This window comes from Lithobates pipiens, unplaced genomic scaffold (assembly GCF_037356315.1).
Source record: "Lithobates pipiens isolate NorthernLeopardFrog02 unplaced genomic scaffold, aLitPip1_a1.2 Scaffold_16, whole genome shotgun sequence".
In the NCBI taxonomy this organism is placed as follows: Eukaryota; Metazoa; Chordata; class Amphibia; order Anura; family Ranidae; genus Lithobates; species Lithobates pipiens.
This window is the reverse complement of record NW_027507748.1, coordinates 604,162,420-604,185,613: the sequence shown is the minus strand read 5'-3', so window position 1 is coordinate 604,185,613 and position 23,194 is coordinate 604,162,420. Positions and strand designations below refer to the sequence as shown.

General features: G+C 43.1%; 1 protein-coding gene across 1 annotated transcript; it reads left to right on the top strand.

Moving 5' to 3' along the window:
* Positions 1-222: 222 nt before the first annotated feature.
* EEF1AKMT1 (EEF1A lysine methyltransferase 1) lies at positions 223-22,956 on the top strand. Its single transcript, XM_077484002.1, has 5 exons — positions 223-298; positions 7,654-7,818; positions 13,119-13,201; positions 21,931-22,211; positions 22,596-22,956. The coding sequence occupies exons 2-5, from the start codon at positions 7,666-7,668 to the stop codon at positions 22,724-22,726; spliced, it is 648 nt and encodes a 215-aa protein (XP_077340128.1). The 5' UTR covers positions 223-298; positions 7,654-7,665; the 3' UTR covers positions 22,727-22,956.
* Positions 22,957-23,194: the final 238 nt, after the last annotated feature.

Sequence of the window (23,194 nt, the reverse complement as noted above, 5' to 3'; positions counted from 1 at the left end):
TCTTTTTTATGTACAAAAAACAAAATCATACAAACTTTGAAGTAAAATAAAAGGGAGAAGCTCCAGGTAGGTAGTTGTCTACTGTCACCAGCTGCTCAATGGAGGACTTGCAACTAGCAGCGCTTGTGTAGAGTTCCCGCACGGCCTTCCCTCTACCACCAGGTGGCGCCAGTTGTGTCTGCAGCACGTCTACTAGGACCAGATGCATGAGGTGGAGGCGGAGACCGGAAGAGCAGTGCTCTCTGGGAAATGTAGTCCCCGGCTGGCATGTGTTAGATTTGAAGCTCTGGACAGTCAGGTGAGGTGGACAGCGGAAGAGCTGGTTGGGGTGTTTCTGCTTTTTTTTTATTGAGTCGCCGCTTCCTCTCAGTACTGGTCCTGCTAATAACTTTCTTCATTACCATGTCCCGGGAGTACGGTGCAGAGTGACTCTGGAACCTTCATCCGGGTCCTCCACGATTTGCTGCACGTACTCGGCAGCCAAATACACTCATAGCAACCAATCAGAACCAGCCTTGTGCTGGTGTCACTGCCTATTGGTTGCTATAGGTTACCGATCTTACTGCTACACCGGTCATGTGACCCCCTTCTCCCTCCAGCAGAGATATGGTGGGCATTTGTTTTCTATACAAAGCCTATTATGTATTTTAGTTGTGATTTTCTATGTGAGCCTTCCTAGTGGGGAAACGTTCAGAAATTGGTAAAGTAATTTATAGCAGAACTTTGTTATTATCTTGGAAAGAGCTGGGAATGGTTTACCCTTAAGCACTTCAGCCCTGGAACTGGAAGGTGTTACCCCCCCCCCCCCTGACCAGGCTATTTTTTTGCGATACAGCACTGCGTTACTTGAGCTGACAATTGCACGGTCGTCCGATGTTGTACCCAAATAAAATTGCCGTCCTCCCCCCCTCCCGCAAATAGGGCTTTCTTTTGGTGGTATTTGATCACCTCTGCATTTTTATTTTTTTTGTGCTATAAACAAGACTGACAATTTTGAAAACAACTATATTTGTTTACTTTCTGCTATAAAACATCTAATAAAAAAATTTCGGCCAATATGTATTCTGCTACATATTTTTGATTTAAAAAAAATACCAATAAGCGTATATTGATTGGTGTGTGCAAAAGTTATAGCGACTGCAACTCTATGGGATAGATTTATGGAAATTGTATTTATTTTTTAATAGCAATGGCGGCGATCAGCAACTTCTAGCGGGACTGTGACATTGTGGTGGACATTTGGACACTGACACTCTTTGGGGACCGGTGACAGGAATACAGTGATCTAAAGAAAATATGAACTGTCACTGTACTAATGACACTGGCTGGGAAAGGGTTCACGACAGGGGTGATCAAAGAGTTAAGTGTGTTCCTAGCCTGTGTTTTACTAAACTGGGGGGAGGTGCTTTTTATCAGGGGAAGGTATAGATCTGTGTTTCTGATTTGCAAGAACACAGGATCAATGGCTTCCCCGCTGACAGAACAGTAATCTGCCTTGTTTACATAAGCAGAATGCCATTCTGCCCCTGTAACGATGGCTGGGTGCTGGCCGACATTAAGTCCACAGTACCCGCAGATCAGCTCCCGCTGTGCATAATCACAGCAGGAGCTGGCCAGCGGCACTGTGCCCTCAACCTGGAAGTGCTGGATGACGTTCTAGGTACGTGATCCAGCGCAGGAGTGCTGCCTTGCCACCATATGTACCAAAGCGATACGGTTGGCTTGTTGTTAAAGTGGTAGTAAAGGTGTTTTTTGTATTTTATACCTACAGTTAAGTCCATAATAAAGCTTACCTGTAGGTACAGTAAATATCTCCTAAACGTATACAGTATAGGAGATATTTCCTTAAAGGGTCTGAGTAAAAAAAAAAAATAATTTAAGTCAGCAGCTACAAATACTGTAGCTGCTGACTTTTAATACAAGGACACTTACCTGTTCAGGGATCCAGTGATGTCATCACCCTGAGCCAATTCTATCAGCTTTGGGTGCAGTTATGTTCACTAAGGGAAACCAGCAGTAAAGCTGGATTCCTACTGTGCATGTGTGAGTCACGCTGTGGTTTCTGTATAGTCCTGCCAACAAGCGGAGCTTCCAAAAGGGTAGAGCTCCATTTTAAGCAGTGCCAGTGATGTCACTGGCGCATGCGCACTGCGCTCTCAGTGGACGGTGTGGTGAGCTGTGCTGCGACCTTGACGCCTGCGTGGCTCAGCCAATTAGATGGCCAAAGCCCGCAAACCCAGAAGACCGAGTGAAGACGAGAGCCCTGTCAGCAGTGACAGTGTGCCACTGGAGGGCTTTGTTTTCAGGTGAGTCTTTCATAACGTACTAGTATGCAATGCATACTAGTACATTATGGCTTTACCTTGCAGGGAGAAGGTTTTGTTAGTTTATTTGCAGTTTACTTTCACATAGATTTTTTTTTTTCTAGAAAATTACTCGTAAACCCCAAATGCTGTATACTTTTTTTTTTTTTTAAGGCAGAGGCCATGGAGAATAAAATGGCGGTTGTTGCAATTTTGTATGTTACTTGGTATTTGCACAGCTATTTATCAAACTCAAATTTTCAGGAAAATATAAACTTAAAGCGGAAGTACACTGCATCTCAGCACCATAAACCAAAATCATTATTTAAAGGATGAGTTCACTTTTAGAAACATGTTACATCATGTTCCACCCATTTGTAGGGTGTTTGTAAAATGTTCCCGATCCTGCAGGCGCTGCTGGATATCCCCCCCCCCTATTCTTTCTGCTTCCCTGCGGCAGCAGTACGGAGAGAAGTTTCCGGTACTAGCTGTCACTTTTTGAAATCTGCACGGCCTTGTAGGGCTCCGCTCACACGTCCGTGTCATTCACACAGCTCTGTGTGAATGAACTACAAGCCCTGAAATCCTTTGCAGATGTCGGCTTGTAGTTCTCAATGTTATTCTTCCTGTCAGATTGTATCTGCTTGCCTGTACGGGATGTTTGGGCACACAGATACTGACAGATCTGCAGGAGACTTGCCTGGCACCAGTGGTCTACTAAACACTGGTGCAATGCTACAGGCTCCAAAAAAGAAAATTACCTGCAAAAAAATGTGCATTTGTGATCTTTTTTTTTTTTTTTTTTCTCTAAAAAGTGAACTTTAAGTAATTTTTAATATTCAAAATAAACTTACCCATCCTTCATGTCTCCATGCTTTATTTTGCAAAGAAATCACTTTTGAAAAGCACACCCCTAGCATTTCTTGCAGTGGCCATCTTAAGTAAGGGTAGATGATTCATGTAGCATTTACTTCCTGTAATTCATCTGCCCTTAGCTCAGGCATGCAGACAGGAGGGTGTGGTTAGCTGAGAAAACCCCTCCTGAAGACTGCCATCTTTTTCCTAGGTCTGGAATAAACTGAAGAATTGTTTTTTAACCACTTCAGCCCCGGACCATTTTGCTGGTCAAAGACCAGACCACTTTTTGCTATTCGGCACTGCGTCGCTTTAACTGACAATTGCGCGGTCATGCAACATGGCTCCCAAACAAAATTGACGTCCTTTTTTTTCCCACAAATAGAGCTTTCTTTTGGTGGTATTTGATCACCCCTGCGGTTTTTATTTTTTGCGCTATAAACAAAAATAAAGTGACAATTTTGAAAAAAAACACATTATTTTTTACTTTTTGTTATAAGAAATATCCCTCAAAAATATATAAAAAAAACATTTTTTCCCCTCAGTTTAAGCCGATACGTATTCTTCTACATATTTTTGGTAAAAAAAAATCGTGATAAGCGATTATTGATTGGTTTGCGCAAAAATTATAGCGTTTACAAAATAGGGGATAGTTTTATGGCATTTTTATTAATATTTTTTTTTTTTACTAGTAATGGCGGCGATCAGCGATTTTTTTTTTATTTTTTTTTATTTTATTGTGACTGTGACATTATGGCGGACACATTTTTGGGACCATTGTCATTTATACAGCAATCACTGCTATATAAATGCAGTGATTCCTGTGTAAATGACACTGGCAGTGAAGGGGTTAACCAGTGGGTGGCAGTGTAGGGGTTAAGTGTTTCTAGGGGTGTGTTACTAACTGTTGGGGGCTGGGCTTTCATTTAGTGAACACTGTTCTCTGCTCCAATCACATGGAGCAGAGATCAGCATCACTAGTTGCTAGGCAGAACGGGGAGATGCTGTTTACAACGGCATCTCTCCGTTCAGCCGCCCCGCGAGACGATCGCAGATATGCCCGCGGCGATTGAGTCCGCGGGACCCCCGACCAGACTCACGGGGGCCCCGACCAGCATGCGAGTGCGCCGCCGGTGGCGCACTCGCTATGGCAGGGCGGCATTAGAGATTGGACGTACCTGTACACCAATATGCCTGCCCGTGCCATTCTGTCGACGTACATTGGCGTGCCCTGGTCGGGAACCGGTGAAACTTTTTTTTTTTTTTTTTTTTTTTTTTTTTACAAATAATTATAATATACTTTCCTATCTATTTATTAATGTTGTCGGCATGAAGATTAAATATAGTCAATGTTGATTGAGAGACTGAAGTTCCACCTTAAATGCATTTTAGTGCACATAAACACAATAGAATACCCAATGTTTTAGTAAAATATAAAAGATGAACCATTCCAACAGGGAGAGGGGGTGGGTTGTACCACAGTGAAGTGGAATGTATAATTTACCGGAGTTGACCATATGAGGTAGTGACAAGTAAATTGCAAACATATAGTCGGGAAAGGGAGGCATGCGCACACACCAGCGGGCAAAAGGCTACATTTTAAACCTTAACATGTTTGTAATTTATACTGGTAGTGTTGGGGTGCAAGGTTATGCTAATACATTAGGGATAGGTATCCTCATCCTTATAATGTATATAGTCGGGAAAGGGAGGCATGCGCACACAAAAAAAACCCCCAAGAAAAAGCTCTTCAAATGTGCCATGCCCTAATATTGGAAGGACTATCTCTATACCACAAAAATATTACAATTTAAATTTTTATTACAAAGAGATTTGAACAAAATAATGTAGTGCAAAAGTAGAAATCTTAAAAGTTACAGAGCCTAAAAATTGCTTTGTCACATTCATATAGGTATACAAACATGATGCAGAGGCGTCTTCAATCATTTCCCTATGTGTCAAAGCTTGTTAAAAACTCCCTCTATTAAATATATGATTTATATGGTATTATTGTGATTTTTTTTGTAATTCTCTATTTTTTTTCTTTTATATTGGAAATTAGTATATCTACCCAAAATAGACATGTTCCAAATATCTCCTGAAGAAGCGACTATTGTTTCGCGAAACTAGTTGAGAGCAATTGACACATTCATTGATTTTGGGCATCAATTTCCATTGTGGAGCACTGGCCTCCTCTGTATGACTAAGATTGGAGACGCCTCTGCATCATGTTTGTATACCTATATGAATGTGACAAAGCAATTTTTAGGCTCTGTTTAAGATTTCTACTTTTGCACTACATTATTTTGTTCAAATCTCTTTGTAATAAAAATTTAAATTGTAATATTTTTGTGGTATAGAGATAGTCCTTCCAATATTAGGGCACGGCACATTTGAAGAGCTTTTTCTTGGGGTTTTTTTTTGTGTGCGCATGCCTCCTTTTCCTGACTATATACATTATAAGGATGAGGATACCTATCCCTAATGTATTAGTATAACCTTGCACCCCAACACTACCAGTATAAATTACAAACATGTCAAGGTTTAAAATTTTGCCTTTTGCCCGCTGGTGAAATGGCGACAATCTACAGTACCTAAAAATCTCCATAGGTTACACTTATAAAAAGCCTTTACAGGTTGCCAGTGCAGAGTTTTTGGTTCTAAAGCCTAAAGGTTATTTTTCATCTTAATGCATTCTATACATTAAAGTAAAAAACCTTCTGTGCTGCAGGAGATCCTCCTTATACTTACCTGAGCCCGATCCAGGGCTGTGCATGAGAGCAGCAGCTCTCTTCTCTCTGTCTGCCTCTCTCTCTCTTCACAGGTTAGACTGATAGCAGCAGGAGCCATTGGCTCCCGCTGCTGTCAATCAAATCTTGAGGGAGTGGGAGGCAGAGCCTGGGTTGCCCTGCCTGTGTCAATAAACAGTGACAGGGCTGCTCTGGAGAGAGACATTAGGAAGACGCTTTCTATGGAAGCAATCACAGAAGAGGATGATTGGAGCTGCTCTGTGCTACTCTATTGCACAGAGTAGGTAAGTAAAACATGTTTGTTTTTTTTAAACAACAAAGCTTTAATAGCATGTTAAATGTGAGCCTTGGTGCTAGATTTATGACTTTCACTCTGACGTTTGTGGCAACACCTCACATGTGTGGTGCAATCACTGTTTATGTATTCATGCACGACCTATGTGCGCATTCATGTTTGTGTGTGAGCACGGGGGGGGGGGGGGGGGTGGTGGCTGCACTTTAAAAAAAAAAAATGTATGTTATTATTTATTTTATTCAAATTTATTTTTCTACATTGTTTTTTTTTTTTCTTCAAAGTTATTACTATCAAAGGATAAACAGTATTAATGGCATGGGCAGTTACAGGAGGTACTCTTTAGTGAGAAATATTTGGGTCTATTAGATCTTTGATCTCTCCACTGCCCTCCAAGGTAGCCAATCAAACAGAAATCTATTTGATTGGCTGCCTATCTACACAAACGCCCATTGCTGGTTGCAAATTTTGATACCGGGATCATGGGAGTTTCCCAGTCAGGCTTTGGGAGGTACGTAAATGTCCTACACCTATAGCTAAGATATTATCCAACTTTGGTCAAAGCAGCACAGCTTGTTTTTATGTACAGTCCCTCTTATGCCTGGTACACACCATAAGGATTTTTTTTTTTTTTTGTTCAACCCAGCGGGTTGAACCCAGCTGTGTCCCATTGAGGAGTTCTTTCTTTAATTTCCTGATCTAGGGACACAACAGGAAGGAAATCTCACCAAACTGGGGAAACCCTCACTTAGACGGCTGTTCCCACACAAAGTGTCCCCATTGGAATATTTTCCCTCTGTTCCTGTTTTTTGGTGATAACAACAGTTTTGGATCCTGCATCACTGTCAGGGCCCTCCTTTCTTGGTGATTTCTGCACCCCTCGTTTCTTGAGGTAGTGGGTTATCTTTCCCTAAAGAGGTGGCGTGATGTCTTTCCCTATGGAGGTGGCGTGGTGTCTTTCCCTACGGAGGTGGCGTGGTGTCTTTCCCTACGGAGGTGACGTGGTGTCTTTCCCTACGGAGGTGACGTGGTGTCTTTCCCATACGGAGGTGGCGTGGTGTCTTTCCCATACGGAGGTGGCGTGGTGTCTTCCCCTACGGAGGTGGCGTGGTGTCTTCCCCTATGGAGGTGGCGTGGTGTCTTCCCCTACGGAGGTGGCGTGGTGTCTTCCCCTACGGAGGTGGTGTGGTGTCTTTCCCTACGGAGGTGGCGTGGTGTCTTTCCCTACGGAGGTGGCGTGGTGTCTTTCCCTACGGAGGTGGCGTGGTGTCTTTCCCTACGGAGGTGGCGTGGTGTCTTTCCCTATGGAGGTGGCAGGGTATCTAGCTGTACAGAAGTGGTGGGGTATCTTGCCTGCAGCTTATACCGTAATTAGAGCTTTACTTTCATTCCTGCCCACACTAAAGCTGTTGCAGTGTTTGTGCTTTATTTTGATCTCTTTTTCATACTCTAGTGTTCATGAGCAATGGATGGCAGTGATGATGACGATGTTCCACAGCTCTCTGCCCATACTTTAGCGGCTTTGCAGGAGTTTTATGCTGAGCAGGAGCAGCAGGAATCTACAAAGTCTGGACCTGACTATGACCAATTCTCAGTTGGGGCAGTCGAAGAAGACTGGGTAAGAGAAGTCCTTTGTTATCTGTGTTTACAGGATAATATGATTTATATATGACTGGAATAGTCTATTGACTTGGAGATCTCTTATTACATGGCGCCCTGTAGTGTAAGAAGAGTTTTTTTTTCATTTTGCCTTGTGGCCCATTCAGTGTCTTCCTTCTGCATTGGACACTAAAGCAAAATGTGCATCCTGGTGTTGACCTCCGTGTCCATATCTGCAAGTGGGTTGGTGTGAGGAGGCCTCTGGAATATTAGAATACACCCGGCTTTATAAATTGGACTGCAGATTTAAAGCGGAACTCTGGGTTAAATTTTTATCAATTCTGTAAAAGTCAGATCCTAACTTTAACAATTATTGTCCTCTTTCTGCAATTAAAGTGTTAGTAAACCGGAAAAAAAAAAAGAAAGGAACCGGTTTCAGTATGCATCGCATACTAGGACATTATGACAGACTTACATGAAAACAAAGCCCTCCAGCGGCACACTGTCACCGCTGAAGGCACTTCCATCTTCACCTGGTCTTTCTTTTGGGTTTGTGGGCTTCGGCGGTATGATTGGCAATGACGTTGCTGTTTACGGCATGGCTCTGAAGGAATGGCACAATGACGTCACCGGCGGCATCTAAAGTAAATATCTCATAAACGGTGCATGTTTAGGAGATATTTACTGTACCTGTAGGTACGCCTTATTATAGATAAAAATCATACATGGGAGTTTACTCCCACTTTAAAGCAGCAACCACTGATCAGTCCTTTATTGCAATGTTTCTCAACTCCAGTCCTTGCGTACCCCCAACAGGTCATGTTTTCAGGCTTTGCATTATCTTGCACAGGTGATTTGATCACTTTCACTGCCTTAATAACCGCAGCCATTTCATCTGAGGGAAATCCTCAAAAACATGACCCGTTGGGGGTACTTGAGGACTGGAGTTGAGAAACATTGCTTTATTGGATGCAGTATTTCCAGGGCTCACTTTTCTTTATATCCTTTAAGCAAGAGAATTGGCTACTGTGCTGGCTTATTCCCCTGGCCATGTAACTTTTCCATTGTAGGAACGGTGGTCACTACTGTAGTAGGAGGACCCGGGCATCTCGGACTCCCAGTCTGTCCCTTCCAATCTCACTGCCTAATTTGACTGACAGGCCAGAGGACTCCTGGTCTGTCCAGTCCATGATGACATAACACCACGATTGACAAGCCAGGAAAGTCCTGGTCTCATGCCTATCCACACCCGTTTAATGCTGCTGGACCTAATGTGAGGCTCTTCACACTGGAATGTGTTAATAATAAGTTATAATTAATTATTGAATTCCAGGTATGGCATTTTTACAATGTTACGCTGGTGCAGCCTGGACCAATGTAAGTATGTATGTGCCACACCTGTGGGATCCCCCTGAAAGCTGAAAATCACTGTAGTATGTACCAGTAGTACAAAGATTGCCACTAGCTTCTGAGTCCTGTGGCAAGTGGATGTCCTTCTGCATTGTTAACACTTACTCGGCACAGACGCCATTGAAGGAACAATTTGCTTTGAATTTATAAAAAAAAAATACAATCTCTGGTTGAGTAGTATAGGCGGGACAGTGACATCACTATCTCCACCTTGTCCAATCAGAACACTTTGCAGTGAGAAAACGCGGTGTTCTGTGAATGCTGAGTGGGCAACCTCCGGTGTTCAGTGTGCAGCAGGACAGCCAATCGCCACAGGACCTGGAAGTTAGCAGCAATCCCTGTAGTACTGGTGCCTACTACGGTTACTTCCAACTTCCATGAGGATTGGCCAGGTATGGTCCATATTTAATAAGAAATAATTACAGTGCTTACAAAATTAAACAAATTATAAATTGATCCGAAAGTGTATGATAATGCCAATAAAGTCTCCAAGTATATTCTCAGGTAAAATCAGCCATGTAGAAAGCAGTTGATCTGATCTGGGAATGCCGTAACCAGCGTGTGTTCCAATGCAACATGAATTAACATCGTTCTGCCTCCGGACCGGAAATTACGTCAATGCTTTTCACCCTCCCACAGGGCGTCATCAAGGGTGAAGACTACGTTTTTATATCTGAGGGGAGCGGCCTCCCTGATAGAGAGCCAATAAAATTGAGATGGCAATAATTACATATGCATACCCAAAAGTGGCGACTGTAACCACAAGCACCAAATACAATTAGCACAACAGCCATTACGATGGAAATATGTTATAAGGGGAGCCTACAATGTCACTTCACGCATTTAAAAACATGAAATACATACTAAGTTTTATTTAACCACTTTCTGCCCAAGGACGACATATGACGTCCTTGACTTTCAGTGGGAATATCTGAATGATAGAAGTCAAATGGATAGGTTATGGCGCTAAACCCAAATAATTGTGCTCAAAATGACCTATCGTCAAAATTGGTGATATAAAAAGTGCTATATAGATTAAAGTGCGAGTGCTTCCTAATTATATTTGAAAAATTGAATAAAAATAAATGTAAAATACAATCAGTATTAAACCATCATATAAGTGTCATCTTACAATAAGTAAAACCCCAAATAATTCATATGGTAAATGTTCACATAGACCATAACAGATATTGTGTTCTTATACAAAAATGACAAAAGTTCTTTTGGACAGCACAAAAACTCTAGAAATATCCTTCAGTGTCCTCATTCAAAATGAAAAAGTGAACCGTGCAAATAGGTGCAAGGAAAGTGCAAAAAAGACTAAAAGTCAAATCTAAGTTCAACCAATAATCGCATAAGGACGCATGTGTATTCTCTACACGTATCCAATATTGGTGTTTTGGCTGATGATACTGCCACCGCAAAATACTGGTGCAAACAGTGCGGGTAATCAATGGGAAACGTTCATCCCCGGTGCGCCACTCAGTGCTATAGTATGTACATGCTCTCACCAGAACTTACCCACCTTGTGGGGCTGGATGGACTTTCACAATGTAAGCCACTGTGTCGCTGTCTGGCTGCTGCTGGTGCACTGGGGAAAGTTTCACTGTTCCGTTCGTGTAATCTTTACTGCAGTGGGTCGGCTGGCATCTGTTGTCCACTGTCTGGTGTTCAGCTCTGTGCACTCTCCAGCAACCCATAGCTGGAGAGTGCACAGAGCTGAACACCAGACAGTGGACAACAGATGCCAGCCGACCCACTGCAGTAAAGATTACACGAACGGAACAGTGAAACTTTCCCCAGTGCACCAGCAGCAGCCAGACAGCGACACAGTGGCTTACATTGTGAAAGTCCATCCAGCCCCACAAGGGGCGTAAGTTCTGGTGAGAGCATGTACATACTATAGCACTGAGTGGCGCACCGGGGATGAACGTTTCCCATTGAATACCCGCACTGTTTGCACCAGTATTTTGCGGTGGCAGTATCATCAGCCAAAACACCAATATTGGATACGTGTAGAGAATACACATGCGTTCTTATGCGATTATTGGTTGAACTTAGATTTGACTTTTAGTCTTTTTTGCACTTTCCTTGCACCTATTTGCACGGTTCACTTTTTCATTTTGAATGAGGACACTGAAGGATATTTCTAGAGTTTTTGTGCTGTCCAAAAGAACTTTTGTCATTTTTTGTATAAGAACACAATATCTGTTATGGTCTATGTGAACATTTACCATATGAATTATTTGGGGTTTTACTTATTGTAAGATGACACTTATATGATGGTTTAATACTGATTGTATTTTACATTTATTTTTATTCAATTTTTCAAATATAATTAGGAAGCACTCGCACTTTAATCTATATAGCACTTTTTATATCACCAATTTTGACGATGGGTCATTTTGAGCACAATTATTTGGGTTTAGCGCCATAACCTATCCATTTGACTTCTTAAATTTTACCTCCCCTCCTAAATTAGGAAGTGGGGGCTTCAGGTATAGGCAGCTCTAACCCCGTAAACAAATATTTTTTACCACGTTGTGGTTTGTTTTTTACACACTTAGGGTGAATATTCCATAGCGCGACTTTACCTATTTACTTACAATATCTGAATAATGCCTGCAGCTACAGGCATTGTTTACATATCAGATATCCTCTCTTTCAGTTGGCGATTCTGTGCACTGTAAGAATGATCATAGTGGCAGTTCGGCCGCTAGATCAATCTTACAGGCAACGTGAGGCAGAACCCACCGGTGCTTCTCCTGGCTCTCCCGTGCCGTGCCGGAAAAAGAATCGGCCGGTGACCTCTCTATGACGTCCGAGGCCCGGGCGCGACATTATGACATCACATTAGGGCCACACTTATAAACAAAGCCGCAATCATGGCTGGAAAGCTTTTTTATTTTTTTTTTTTTTTTTATGTCATATTTTCCAGTCTGGAGGAGAGATGTCTTATTGACCCCGCATCTCTCCATAAAGTAATTTTCTAGCAAAAAAAAAAGATTTTTACATGTAGGAGAGGAGTGCCACAATGGAAGTGGTTAAAAACTTCACAAAAAATCTAATTTAATAGAAAAAATGAAAATAAAAATAAAATGATGATAAAAGTAAAATTTAAAATAAAAATAAAAACGAAATAAAAATAAAGCTCAACAATAAAAATGTGACTAATTTAGAAAGAAAACAATTTAAATCTAGCTCAATATTCAATCCTAGAGGACTCATAGTCTCTAAACGATGGATCCACTGCGTTTTCATTCTGGGAGATGGCCCTTTTTAGATTACCTCCCCTCCAGTGGGCCTCCACTCTGTCTATCCCACAAAAAGCACTTATCTGAAGCGTGTTGAAAGCCAATTGAACAGTGTTAGCAGCTTGTTTAAAGTGATGGGTTTACATGTAACAGTGAGTTGGGAATCTTCTCCCCACACCCTCTGTTACTATCCAAAAAGAGCAGGGCTCCTCCTACACGGCTGTGTCATTCAGTCACAGAGTTCTGTGAACGAATGAAGTACAAGTCCCCACAGCCTTTGCAGCTGACAGTTTGTAATTCTCAATGAACTACAAGGGCGCTGTTGAGTGCTCTATGTCAGTGGTCATCAACCCTGTCCTCAGGACCCACTAACAGGCCAGATTTGCAAGATAACTGAAACAGGTGATATGATTTACTGCTCAGTGATTGCAGTATTCTAGTCTGCATCTCCCCAAGGTAATACATAAAACCTGGCCTGTTAGTGGGCCCTGAGGACAGGGTTGATGGCCACTGCTCTAGGTAGTTTATTGATGTTTCACTGCTCTTAGGCCAAAGATAGTATGCACAAGCCTTACAGTGATGAAAATAAAATGTACATTAGGCCCTTCTTAGAAGCTGTGCATCACTTAAGTTGTTTCTTTCATTTTCTTAATAGCAGTTAAGTCAGTTTTGGTATGACAATGAAACTGCACTGTGTCTGGCCAAGGAAGCATTGGAAGCCTCTGGTGAAAATGGAAGGTATGACATTTCCTACAAGTTAAAGCGTTTGTTACCACAACATATCATATTCTGTATATGTGACTGCTATACCATGTACTTGTATGGGAACGTACCCTGTTCTCTTTGTATTGCTTCCTTTGTATGAAATCCTTGGTGTTCATGCCAGTCCCTCTGCTTTCCTATTAAAAACTGACCACACTAAGCAGGAGAGCAAGTGCAGTTAGTTCTCTAGCTGTGCTGGGAACTTGGTATGCTCTCCTCCAATGATCAGAATTGTACTGACATGGCCCCTCTGCACAGTCATTCACTTGGAAGATTAGTGTGCTGTTGCTTCTTCTCCCCCAGCTCTTATGCAGCTGATAACAGAGGGAATGTGATCACTTATAAAAAAGAGTATTCATAATGTGTGTTTTTTTTATTTTATTTTTTTTTATACACAAATGTTTTACCTTTCATTTCTATTTTAAACTGAATGGATTGGTTTACAGGGTGATAGTTTACAATCACTTTAACCACTTTCAGACCGGACCAATTTGCTGGTCAAAGACCAGACCACTTTTTGCGATTCGGCACTGCGTCGCTTTAACTGACAATTGCGCGGTCGTGCGACGTGGCTCCCAAACAAAATTGACGTCCTTTTTTCCCCACAAATAGAGCTTTCTTTTGGTGGTATTTGATCACCACTGCGGTTTTTATTTTTTGCGCTATAAACAAAAATAGAGCGACAATTTTGAAAAAAACACATTATTTTTTACTTTTTGTTATAATAAATATCCCCCAAAAATATATAAAAAAACATTTTTTTCCCTCAGTTTAGGCCGATACGTATTCTTCTACATATTTTTGGTAAAAAAAATCGCAATAAGCGATTATTGATTGGTTTGCGCAAAATTTATAGCGTTTACAAAATAGGGATAGTTTTATAGCATTTTTATTAATAATAATTTTTTATTATTTTTTTTTTACTAGTAATGGCGGCGATCAGCGATTTTTATTGTGACTGCGACATTGTGGGGGACCCATCGGACATTTTTGACACATTTTTGGGACCATTGTCATTTATACATTAATCACTGCTATATAAATGCAGTGATTCCTGTGTAAATGACACTGGCAGTGAAGGGGTTAACCAGTGGGTGGCAGTGTAGGGTTTAAGTGTTCCTAGGGGTGTGTTACTAACTGTGGGGGGGTTGGACTTTCATTTAGTGAACACTGTTCTCTGCTCCAATCACATGGAGCAGAGATCAGCGTCACTAGTTGCTAGGCAGAATGGAGAAATGCTGTTTACAACGGCATTTCTTCATTTGGCCGCTCCGTGAGACGATTGCGGGTATGCCCGCGGCGATCGAGTCCGTAGGTCCCGCGACCGGACGGATGGCAGGGCGGCAAATTTAAAGGGACGTACATGTACGCCCATTTGCCTGCCCGTGCCATTCTGTCGACGTACATCATCATGCGCTGGTCGGCAAGTGGTTAAGGTAAAACTTGAAAAATATTTATAGTGCTAGTAAAAAGATTTTTTATTATTCTCACTAGTTACTGTATTACTGGAAATAGAACTCCAGCCCAACCAAATCCACATAAATCCACATTCATCTGCAGGTAAAACTGTTGCAATTTGTGCAAGCCTTTCCTGTGTTATACACACCTCTGCCATACTGTATAGCAAGAGAGTTCAATTTAGTGTTTCCTTGTTCAACTTCTTGCTCATTGGACAGAGCTCATGATTCTGGTTCTTTGTCCAATCAGGCTGGAGAAAGGTGGCTTATAAAGATTTATTGGTAAAACATTTGTCACCTGCTACACTGTAATCTTATTTGCAGCTAATGTGCTTGGCATATACAGGTGCAGCTCATAAAATTGGACTATCATCAAAAAGTTTAATTTATTTCAGTAATTCAATTGAAAAGTGAAACTCGTTTTATATAGATGTGTTACACACACAGTGTTATACTTTAAGCATTTCTTTCTTTTAATTTTGATGGTTATGGCTTACAGCTAGTGAAAACCTAAAATTCAGAAACCTTAGAATATTACATTAAGACATCAGTGCATCAAAAAACTCACAGATCGGATCGTTCCTCGGATCAGAGTCATGGATCGGATCATTTTTAAAATCAGCAAATAATAATTGAATTTGCAAAAACCTGTGAAAATTCCGCCCACCATATAGTCCCCACTGTAATATTCACAATCTCCCCCACTGTAATATCCACGTCATCTCCCCCACTGTAATATCCACGTCATCTCCCCCACTGTAATATTCACGTCCTCTCCCCCACTGTAATATCCACGTCATCTCCCCCACTGTAATATCCACGTCATCTCCCCCACTGTAATATCCACGTCCTCTTCCCCCACTGTAATATCCACGTCATCTCCCCCACTGTAATATCCACGTCCTCTCCCCCACTGTAATATCCACGTCATCTCCCCCACTGTAATATCCACGTCCTCTTCCCCCACTGTAATATCCACGTCATCTCCCCCACTGTAATATCCACGTCATCTCCCCCACTGTAATATCCACGTCATCTCCCCCACTGTAATATCCACGTCATCTCCCCCACTGTAATATCCACGTCATCTCCCCCACTGTAATATCCACGTCCTCTCCCCCACTGTAATATCCACGTCCTCTCCCCCACTGTAATATCCACGTCCTCTCCCCCACTGTAATATCCACGTCCTCTCCCCCACTGTAATATCCACGTCCTCTCCCCCACTGTAATATCCACGTCCTCTCCCCCACTGTAATATCCACGTCATCTCCCCCACTGTAATATCCACGTCCTCTCCCCCACTGTAATATCCACGTCATCTCCCCCACTGTAATATCCACGTCATCTCCCCCACTGTAATATCCACGTCCTCTCCCCCACTGTAATATCCACGTCCTCTCCCCCACTGTAATATCCATGTCACCTCCCCCACTGTAATATCCACGTCATCTCCCCCACTGTAATATCCAAGGCCGAGGCAGCGGATCACAGGGTGTGCCGGTCCGAACAGGTTGACCCGTTTGGATCACAGATCGGTGATGATCCGTTGCACCCCTACATAAGACCGATTAAAAAAAATAATAATTTAATACAGAAATGTTGGCCTACTGAAAAGTATGTCCATGTACAGTATAGTATGCAATCAATACTTGGTTGGGGCTCGTTTTGCATGAATTACTGCATCAATGCGGTGTGGCATGGAGGTGATCAGCCTGTGGCACTTCTGAGGTGTTATGGAACCCCAGGTTGCTTTGATAGCGGCTTTCAGCTCCTCTGCATTGTTGGGTTGGGTGTGTCCCTCATCTTGCCCTTGACAATATCCCACAGATTCTCTATGGAGTTTTTTCATTTTCCAAATGAAATGCAAAATTTTCCACAGTTCGTGATGATTTGGGGAGCCATGTCATCTGCTGGTGTTGGTCCACTGTGTTTTATCAAGTCCATATTTAGCTCAGGAAATTCTAAAGCACTTTATGCTTTCTTCTGCTGACCAGCTTAACCGGTAGCTGACCAGCCACCGCAGTTATACTGCGGCAGGTTGGCACAGCTGCACAAATCACCGTAGCTGTATGCCGCTCCTTTAAGACATCACAGCAGGTGTGCGCGTGGCACCACGTGTCCCCAGAGGCGATGCGCGTGCCCAGTGGGCGCGATGACCGCCAAGCACCTGCGCTCGCTCGTGACATAGCGAAAACCGAGATCTGTGTCTAAACGCACAAATCCCAGTTTTCTCAGGGGAGAGGAGACCGATCGTGTGTTCATACTAAATATTAACATCGATCTCTCTCCTCCCCTAGTCAGTCCCATCCCCCCTACAGTTGGAACACACCTAGGGAAGTTAACCCCTTGATCGCCCCCTAGTGTTAAACCCTTCTCTGCCAGTGACATACAGTAATCAGTGGCTATTTTTAGCTCTGATTGCTGTATAAATGTCAATGGTCCCAAATAGTGTCAAAAGTGTCCGATCTGTCCGCCACATGTCGCAGTCCTGATAAAAATCACAGATGGCTGCCATTAGTAGTAAAAAATAAAAAATAAAAACTTTTCTGCAAACCAATCAATATACGCTTATTGCGATATTTTTTGGAAAAAAAATGTAGAATATATATCAGCCTAAGCTGATGAAGAAATTTTTTATTTTATTTATAAATTTCTTTTTTGGATGTTTATTATAGCAAAAAGTACAAAATATTGTGTTTATTTTTTTCAAAATTGTCGGTTTTTATTTGTTTATAGCGCAAAAAATAGAAATTGCAGAGGTAATGAAATACCACCAAAACAAAGCTCTATTTGTGGGGAAAAAAGGACATAATTTTTGTTTGAGTACAACGTCACACAACCACACAATTGTCAGTTAAAGTGACGCAGTGCCATATTGCAAAAAATGGCCTGGTCAGGAAGGGGGAAAATCCTTCCGGGGCTGAAGTTGTTAATGGAGATATTGATTTAATTCTCCAGCAGGACTTTGCAGTTCTAAGCTACAAAATCAGCTTCCATACTCATGGGCTGATAAGAGCATTACTTACTTAGGGGTTCAATTAAAGAGGAAGTAAACCCTTCCAAACAACTTGGACCTATAGGTAAGCCTAGATTAAGGCTTACCTGTAGGTCCAAGCAATATCTCCTAAACCTATATGGTTTAGGAGATATTTGCCTGAAAATGGGCACCGCTGTCTACGGCGCATGCGCCGTAGACAGCGGCGCGCAGGCGCACTAAATGCGGCAAATCCAAGAATGGATTTGCCAAATTTGTCGACTCCCGTGCGCATGCGCGGGAGTGACGTCATCGCGGCTTCGCCGTATGACAGCAACGGAGCTGCGAGGCGCGACTCCCGTGCGCATGCGCGGGAGTGACGTCATCGCGGTTGCGCCGCTGTCATTGGTCGGAGCTGCGAGACGCCACCAGCAAGATGGACGCGGCGGACTACAGGGATCAGCGGCGACTTCGCTGGCTCCTGTGTCAGGTAAGTGACACATAATGAGCTACTATGCGATGCATAGTAGTCCATTATGCTTTACCTTTGCAGGGAAAAAAAGAGGAAGTAAACCCATCAGGGTTTACTTCCTCTTTAACCAAGGACTCGACAGACCTTTTCTGTCACAACTTCATCCCCTTTCGCACTCAATTACAGAATGACCTCCGCAAACTAGCGTCCTTTGAACTGTCGTGGCTGGGCCGCCTTGCAGCCTTTAAAATGCTCCATCTACCCCAAATATTGTACCTATTTAGGACATTGCCGATCACCATCCCCCTCTCCTACCTCAGATCATTACAAACTACTCTATCCGCTTTTATATGGCAAGGTAAGAAGGTTAGAAGCGCGCATAAACATCTTGTCAAACTTCGGTCTGCAGGGGGGGCGGGTTACATTGACTTCCACGACTACTATATGGCAGTCATACTGACACAACTGCGAGAATGGATCACTCCTACTCAAAGCACTCTTTGGGGACAGTTAGAAGCATCGCTTACCCCGGGCCAACATCTCCTTGTCTGGCTATTATCCCCCACACCCCCTGTTTTTAAGAACTCGCACTTCCCCCCCACGATGCTAGCCACTCTCAGGATCTGGAAAAGATTCTTACATCTAACCACCAATTACACCAACAGAGCCACCCTTAAAACCCCACTACTAGTTCTCCAAAAGAATATCGACCTGGTGTCCTTTACATCTTGGCACTCTAGGGGTATAATACATATAGAAGACCTCTTCTCAGAGGGGCTAGTTAAACCCTTCCCCGTCCTTCAACGAGAATACAGCCTACCAGACACGGATCTCTACTTATACCTGAGGACCAAACATTACCTCCAAGCCTCCCCTAACTGGACATGTAAAATCCCCCACCCTGCGTGGACTTTTCTTACAATCCCGACTTGCAAACACAAGGGCATCTCGCTCTTCTATACCCTACTCCAACAAAAACACATACCGTATATACTCGAGTATAGGCCGACCCGAATATAAGCCGAGGCCCCCAATTTACCCCCAAAAAACTGGAAAACTTATTGACTCGTGTATAAGCCGAGGGTGAGACATGGCTGTCCATCCCTGTGTGTCCGTCCATCCCTGTGTGTGTGTCCGTCCATCCATCCCTGTGTGTGTGTGTGTGTGTGTGTGTGTGTGTGTGTGTGTGTGTGTGTGTGTGTGTGTGTGTCCGTCCGTCCATCCCTGTGTGTGTGTCCGTGCAGCCTTGTGTGTGTGTCCAGCCTACCTGTGTCCCGAGCCTCCGTCCCGAGCCGCCGCCGTCGTCCCGAGCCTCCTCCGTCCCGAGCCGTCGTCCCGAGCCTCCGTCGTCCCGTGCCTCCTCCGTCCCGTGTCGTGCCGATGGATCGCCGCTCCAGGATCACCGCTCTTCTCGGCGGCCATTCTACAATTCAAAAGCCGCGCCTCCGCCTGTGATAGGCGGAACACTCAATTTCCCAGCAGCCTGTGTTCCGCCTATCACGGACATCCTCTCATCCTCGTCCGTAGTACGAGGATGAGCGGATGTCCGTGATAGGCGGAACACTGACTGCTGGGAAATTCAGTGTTCCGCCTATCACAGGCGGAGGCGGAGACGGAGGCGCGGCTTTTGAATTTTAGAATGTCCGCCGTCTGTCTGCTCGATACGCTGATCGAGCAGTCAGACAGCGGTGACTCGAGTATAAGCCGAGGGGGCACTTTCAGCCTCAAAAAAGAGGCTGAAAATCTCGGCTTATACTCGAGTATATACGGTACTTGATAAATCTTCTCCTATGCTCAAATGGGAGAGAGATCTAAACAACACGTACACTACTGAGCAATGGTCCACAGCTATCAAAGCCACCTACCATCACACTAGATGCACCACCTTGTGGGAATTGACTATTAAATTATCTCAACGATGGTATCTAACCCCAGATAGGGTGTCTAAATTTTCTGCCCAGCACTCCGCAAACTGTTGGAGGCAATGTGGGAACAAGGGGGATATGCTCCACATTTTCTGGAGCTGCCCCATGCTGACTTCCTTTTGGGAATCAATATTCCAATTAATATCCGATGTATCCCAAGTCACAATCTCCCCTCGTCCTGACCTAGCTCTACTATCCCTGACTCTGGATCAATATCCGTTGAAGGTGAGACACTCTATTTCACACATCCTGTTGGCCGCGAGATTAAGCATCACCAGAAGGTGGAGGAATCCCGCTCCACTGACCCTCTCAGAGGTGATCAGTACCACGCATCTACATCACATATATGAACTGTTAATAGCGCGTAGTAGTCCCTTTAAAACCCAGGCCCTCCAAAAATGGAGTCCCTGGGCCACATGGATCACACTTACCAATACTCTTCCATTGGGAACTTGACCCTCTTTACCCTGATATATTTAGACGGCATTTGACAGTGTTTCGACAGGTTTTGTCCGTTCCACTACTAGAGAGTTGAACTGTTAGATTGTTGTTCTTAAGTAACTACCGTAATATGGTTTACTAACATGCTGTTTCTCAAACGGGTTGGGTTCTCAGACCACACCTTGGGGGGGGTCTGCTCTCCCCCCGGACACAGAATAGATCCCGTAAGGGGTGTCTGGGGGGAGAGGAGGGTCCCGCCGAGGCCAAGAGGTGTTCTCTAGTTTTACTCCTAGAAGGAAAATATTTAAGGAGGCTTCATATGGTTGCCTCCACAGTTTTATCTATACTGCTCATTCAGCTACTGATCTACGATGTTACTCTGTATCTTACGATTGATATAAAATGTATTATTGTATGCACCATGCGATTTTGTTATCTGTAAAAAACGAATAAAAATTTACCTTTAAAAAAAAAAAAAAAAAAAAATGCCCAAACTCCAATAAAACGGCTGTTTATAAGCTCCAGTGTGCATGGAGCCTAACTGAAAAACGCAGCTATTCGGCTTTTATCAGCGTTTGAGTCATAAGCTTTTGCGGGAGTATAGTTTTGCTAAGAAAACGCAACAGCTAAAAAATGCAGAAAAACGCTAGTGCAAAACTTGCTCTACAGCTAGCACTACTAGCACTACATCCAGTATGTATGAGGCCTGATGGTGTGTACACACGATCGGAATTTTGGTCAGAAAAATACCGATGAGAGCTTTTCATCGGAAAATGCGACCGTGTGTATGCTCTATCGGACTTTAGCTGGCCGAATTCCCGCCAGCAAAAATTTGAGAGCATGTTCTCAATTTTTCCCAACGGAAAAACTTTCTATCCCGAAATTCTGATTGTGTGTATGCAATTCCGACACGCAAAACCTCAAGCATGCTCAGATTCAACTATGAGATGGAAGATATTGGCTACTGGGTATTGAACTTCCTTTTTCTAGTCCCGTCTTACGTGTTGTACATCACCGCGTTCTTGACGGTCAGAATTTGGTGTGACCGTGTTTATGCAAGACAGCTAGAGTGAAATCCCGTAGGAATTCCGTCGGGGAAAACCATCAGAGTTTTTTCCGACTAAAATTCAGATCGTGTGTATGCGGCATGAGTTTAAATAGGTGATAGAGGCCCTTATAATCCAATCCCCAGTGAAAGAACTGATGATTAGTTTTCTATTAGATCCTTTCCTATGTGCTTCTATTGCAGTATGGGGGGTTATCAGAATCATGATTTGTTTCTTTGTTCAGTTCTGGTGCCTGTTGTCATTTCTCTGCTCTAAAGGTTTATTCCCTGCTTGGAATTAATGAAATGTTGTATTGGCTGTCTACTTCCATTCGTTGATCATAGTTCTTTAATGACTGCTGCTGATGTGTTGCATGTCTCTTTCCAGGATAGCCTGTGTCAGTGCTCCCAGCATTTACCAGAAGCTTAAAGGACTGGCTGGAGATGACGTATCCATCTGTTTGCTGGAATATGATAGAAGGTTCTCAGTCTATGGTGATGATTTCATCTTCTATGACTACAATAATCCATTGGACCTACCAGACAGTCTGCAGCCACATAGCTGTGATATAGTGTTAGCAGATCCACCATACCTATCTGAAGAGTGCCTAACTAAGACTGCTGAGACTATCCGCTACCTGACTAAGGGCAAGATCTTACTGTGCACAGGTAGGATGTAATGCAAAGAATTGTGTCATTTTGTCACTTTTCAGTTTGTAGTGTGTAGGGATCTCATGACAACTTGCAAACGCCCCCCGTACACCCATTCACTGGGAAGATCAGTATACATCCAGTCCATCCAGTTCAACCACAAAAAAATAAAAATATCATACAATCCCATATACCCAACTCTATACCCAGAGTTGATCCAGAGGAAGGCAAAAAAAAAAACCAGCAGAGCCTGATCCAGTTTGCTAAAGCAGGGGAAAAATTCCTCCCTGATCCCCTGAGAGGCAATCAGATTCTTCCCGGATCAACTTTACCTATAAATGTTGGTTACTTAGCATAATTACTGTACTAATTTAGCCCATACTATATCCTTTTGTGTTTCAGGTGCTGTGATGGAGGATTTGGTGACAAAAATACTTGGCTTAAAGGTGTGTAAATTTATCCCAAGGCACACACGGTCACTAGCCAATGAGTTCAGATGTTATTCCAACTATGAGACTGGACTGGACTCCTAGTCGGCCTGGCTCTATAAAACCAGCAAGAGCCTGAGGCCTCGCCGGCGCTGACACCCACCTGATGTTTTCATAAACTGTGGTCCTCACAGCTAAACTACATGGGAAATGTTTAGTTTTCTTCAACCAAATGATTTGACCATTTGGTCACACACCAGGGGTGGCTGGATTACAGGTTCACAGGTTGTTATTTTACGTTACAGATTAAAAAAAAGATAATATGTTCCTATGAATTTGTGTCAACTGTATTTTTGACTTTTAAAGTCCAGCTTGAGGCTGCTTGTGAAAATCCATTTATGAAAGCTTTCTCTACCAACATATTTGAATATGCTATATAAACCCTGGGAGAAGGGAATTTCTTTATTGTCCAGAACAACAAATGAGAAATTGGTCCACATTCTTTATTCTGTACTGGGAGAATGACAGCTGGAAATTGGTTTCTATGTAGTTTATATTCCTGCAATTTTTTTT

Bases quoted from the DNA above. Each gene is read 5' to 3' on its own strand.
- EEF1AKMT1 (XM_077484002.1), top strand. From the start codon at position 7,666: ATGGATGGCAGTGATGATGACGATGTTCCACAGCTCTCTGCCCATACT. The intron at 7,819-13,118 runs GTAAGAGAAGTC...TTTTCTTAATAG, and splicing joins GGGCAGTCGAAGAAGACTGG to CAGTTAAGTCAGTTTTGGTA. The intron at 13,202-21,930 runs GTATGACATTTC...GTCTCTTTCCAG, and splicing joins GCCTCTGGTGAAAATGGAAG to GATAGCCTGTGTCAGTGCTC.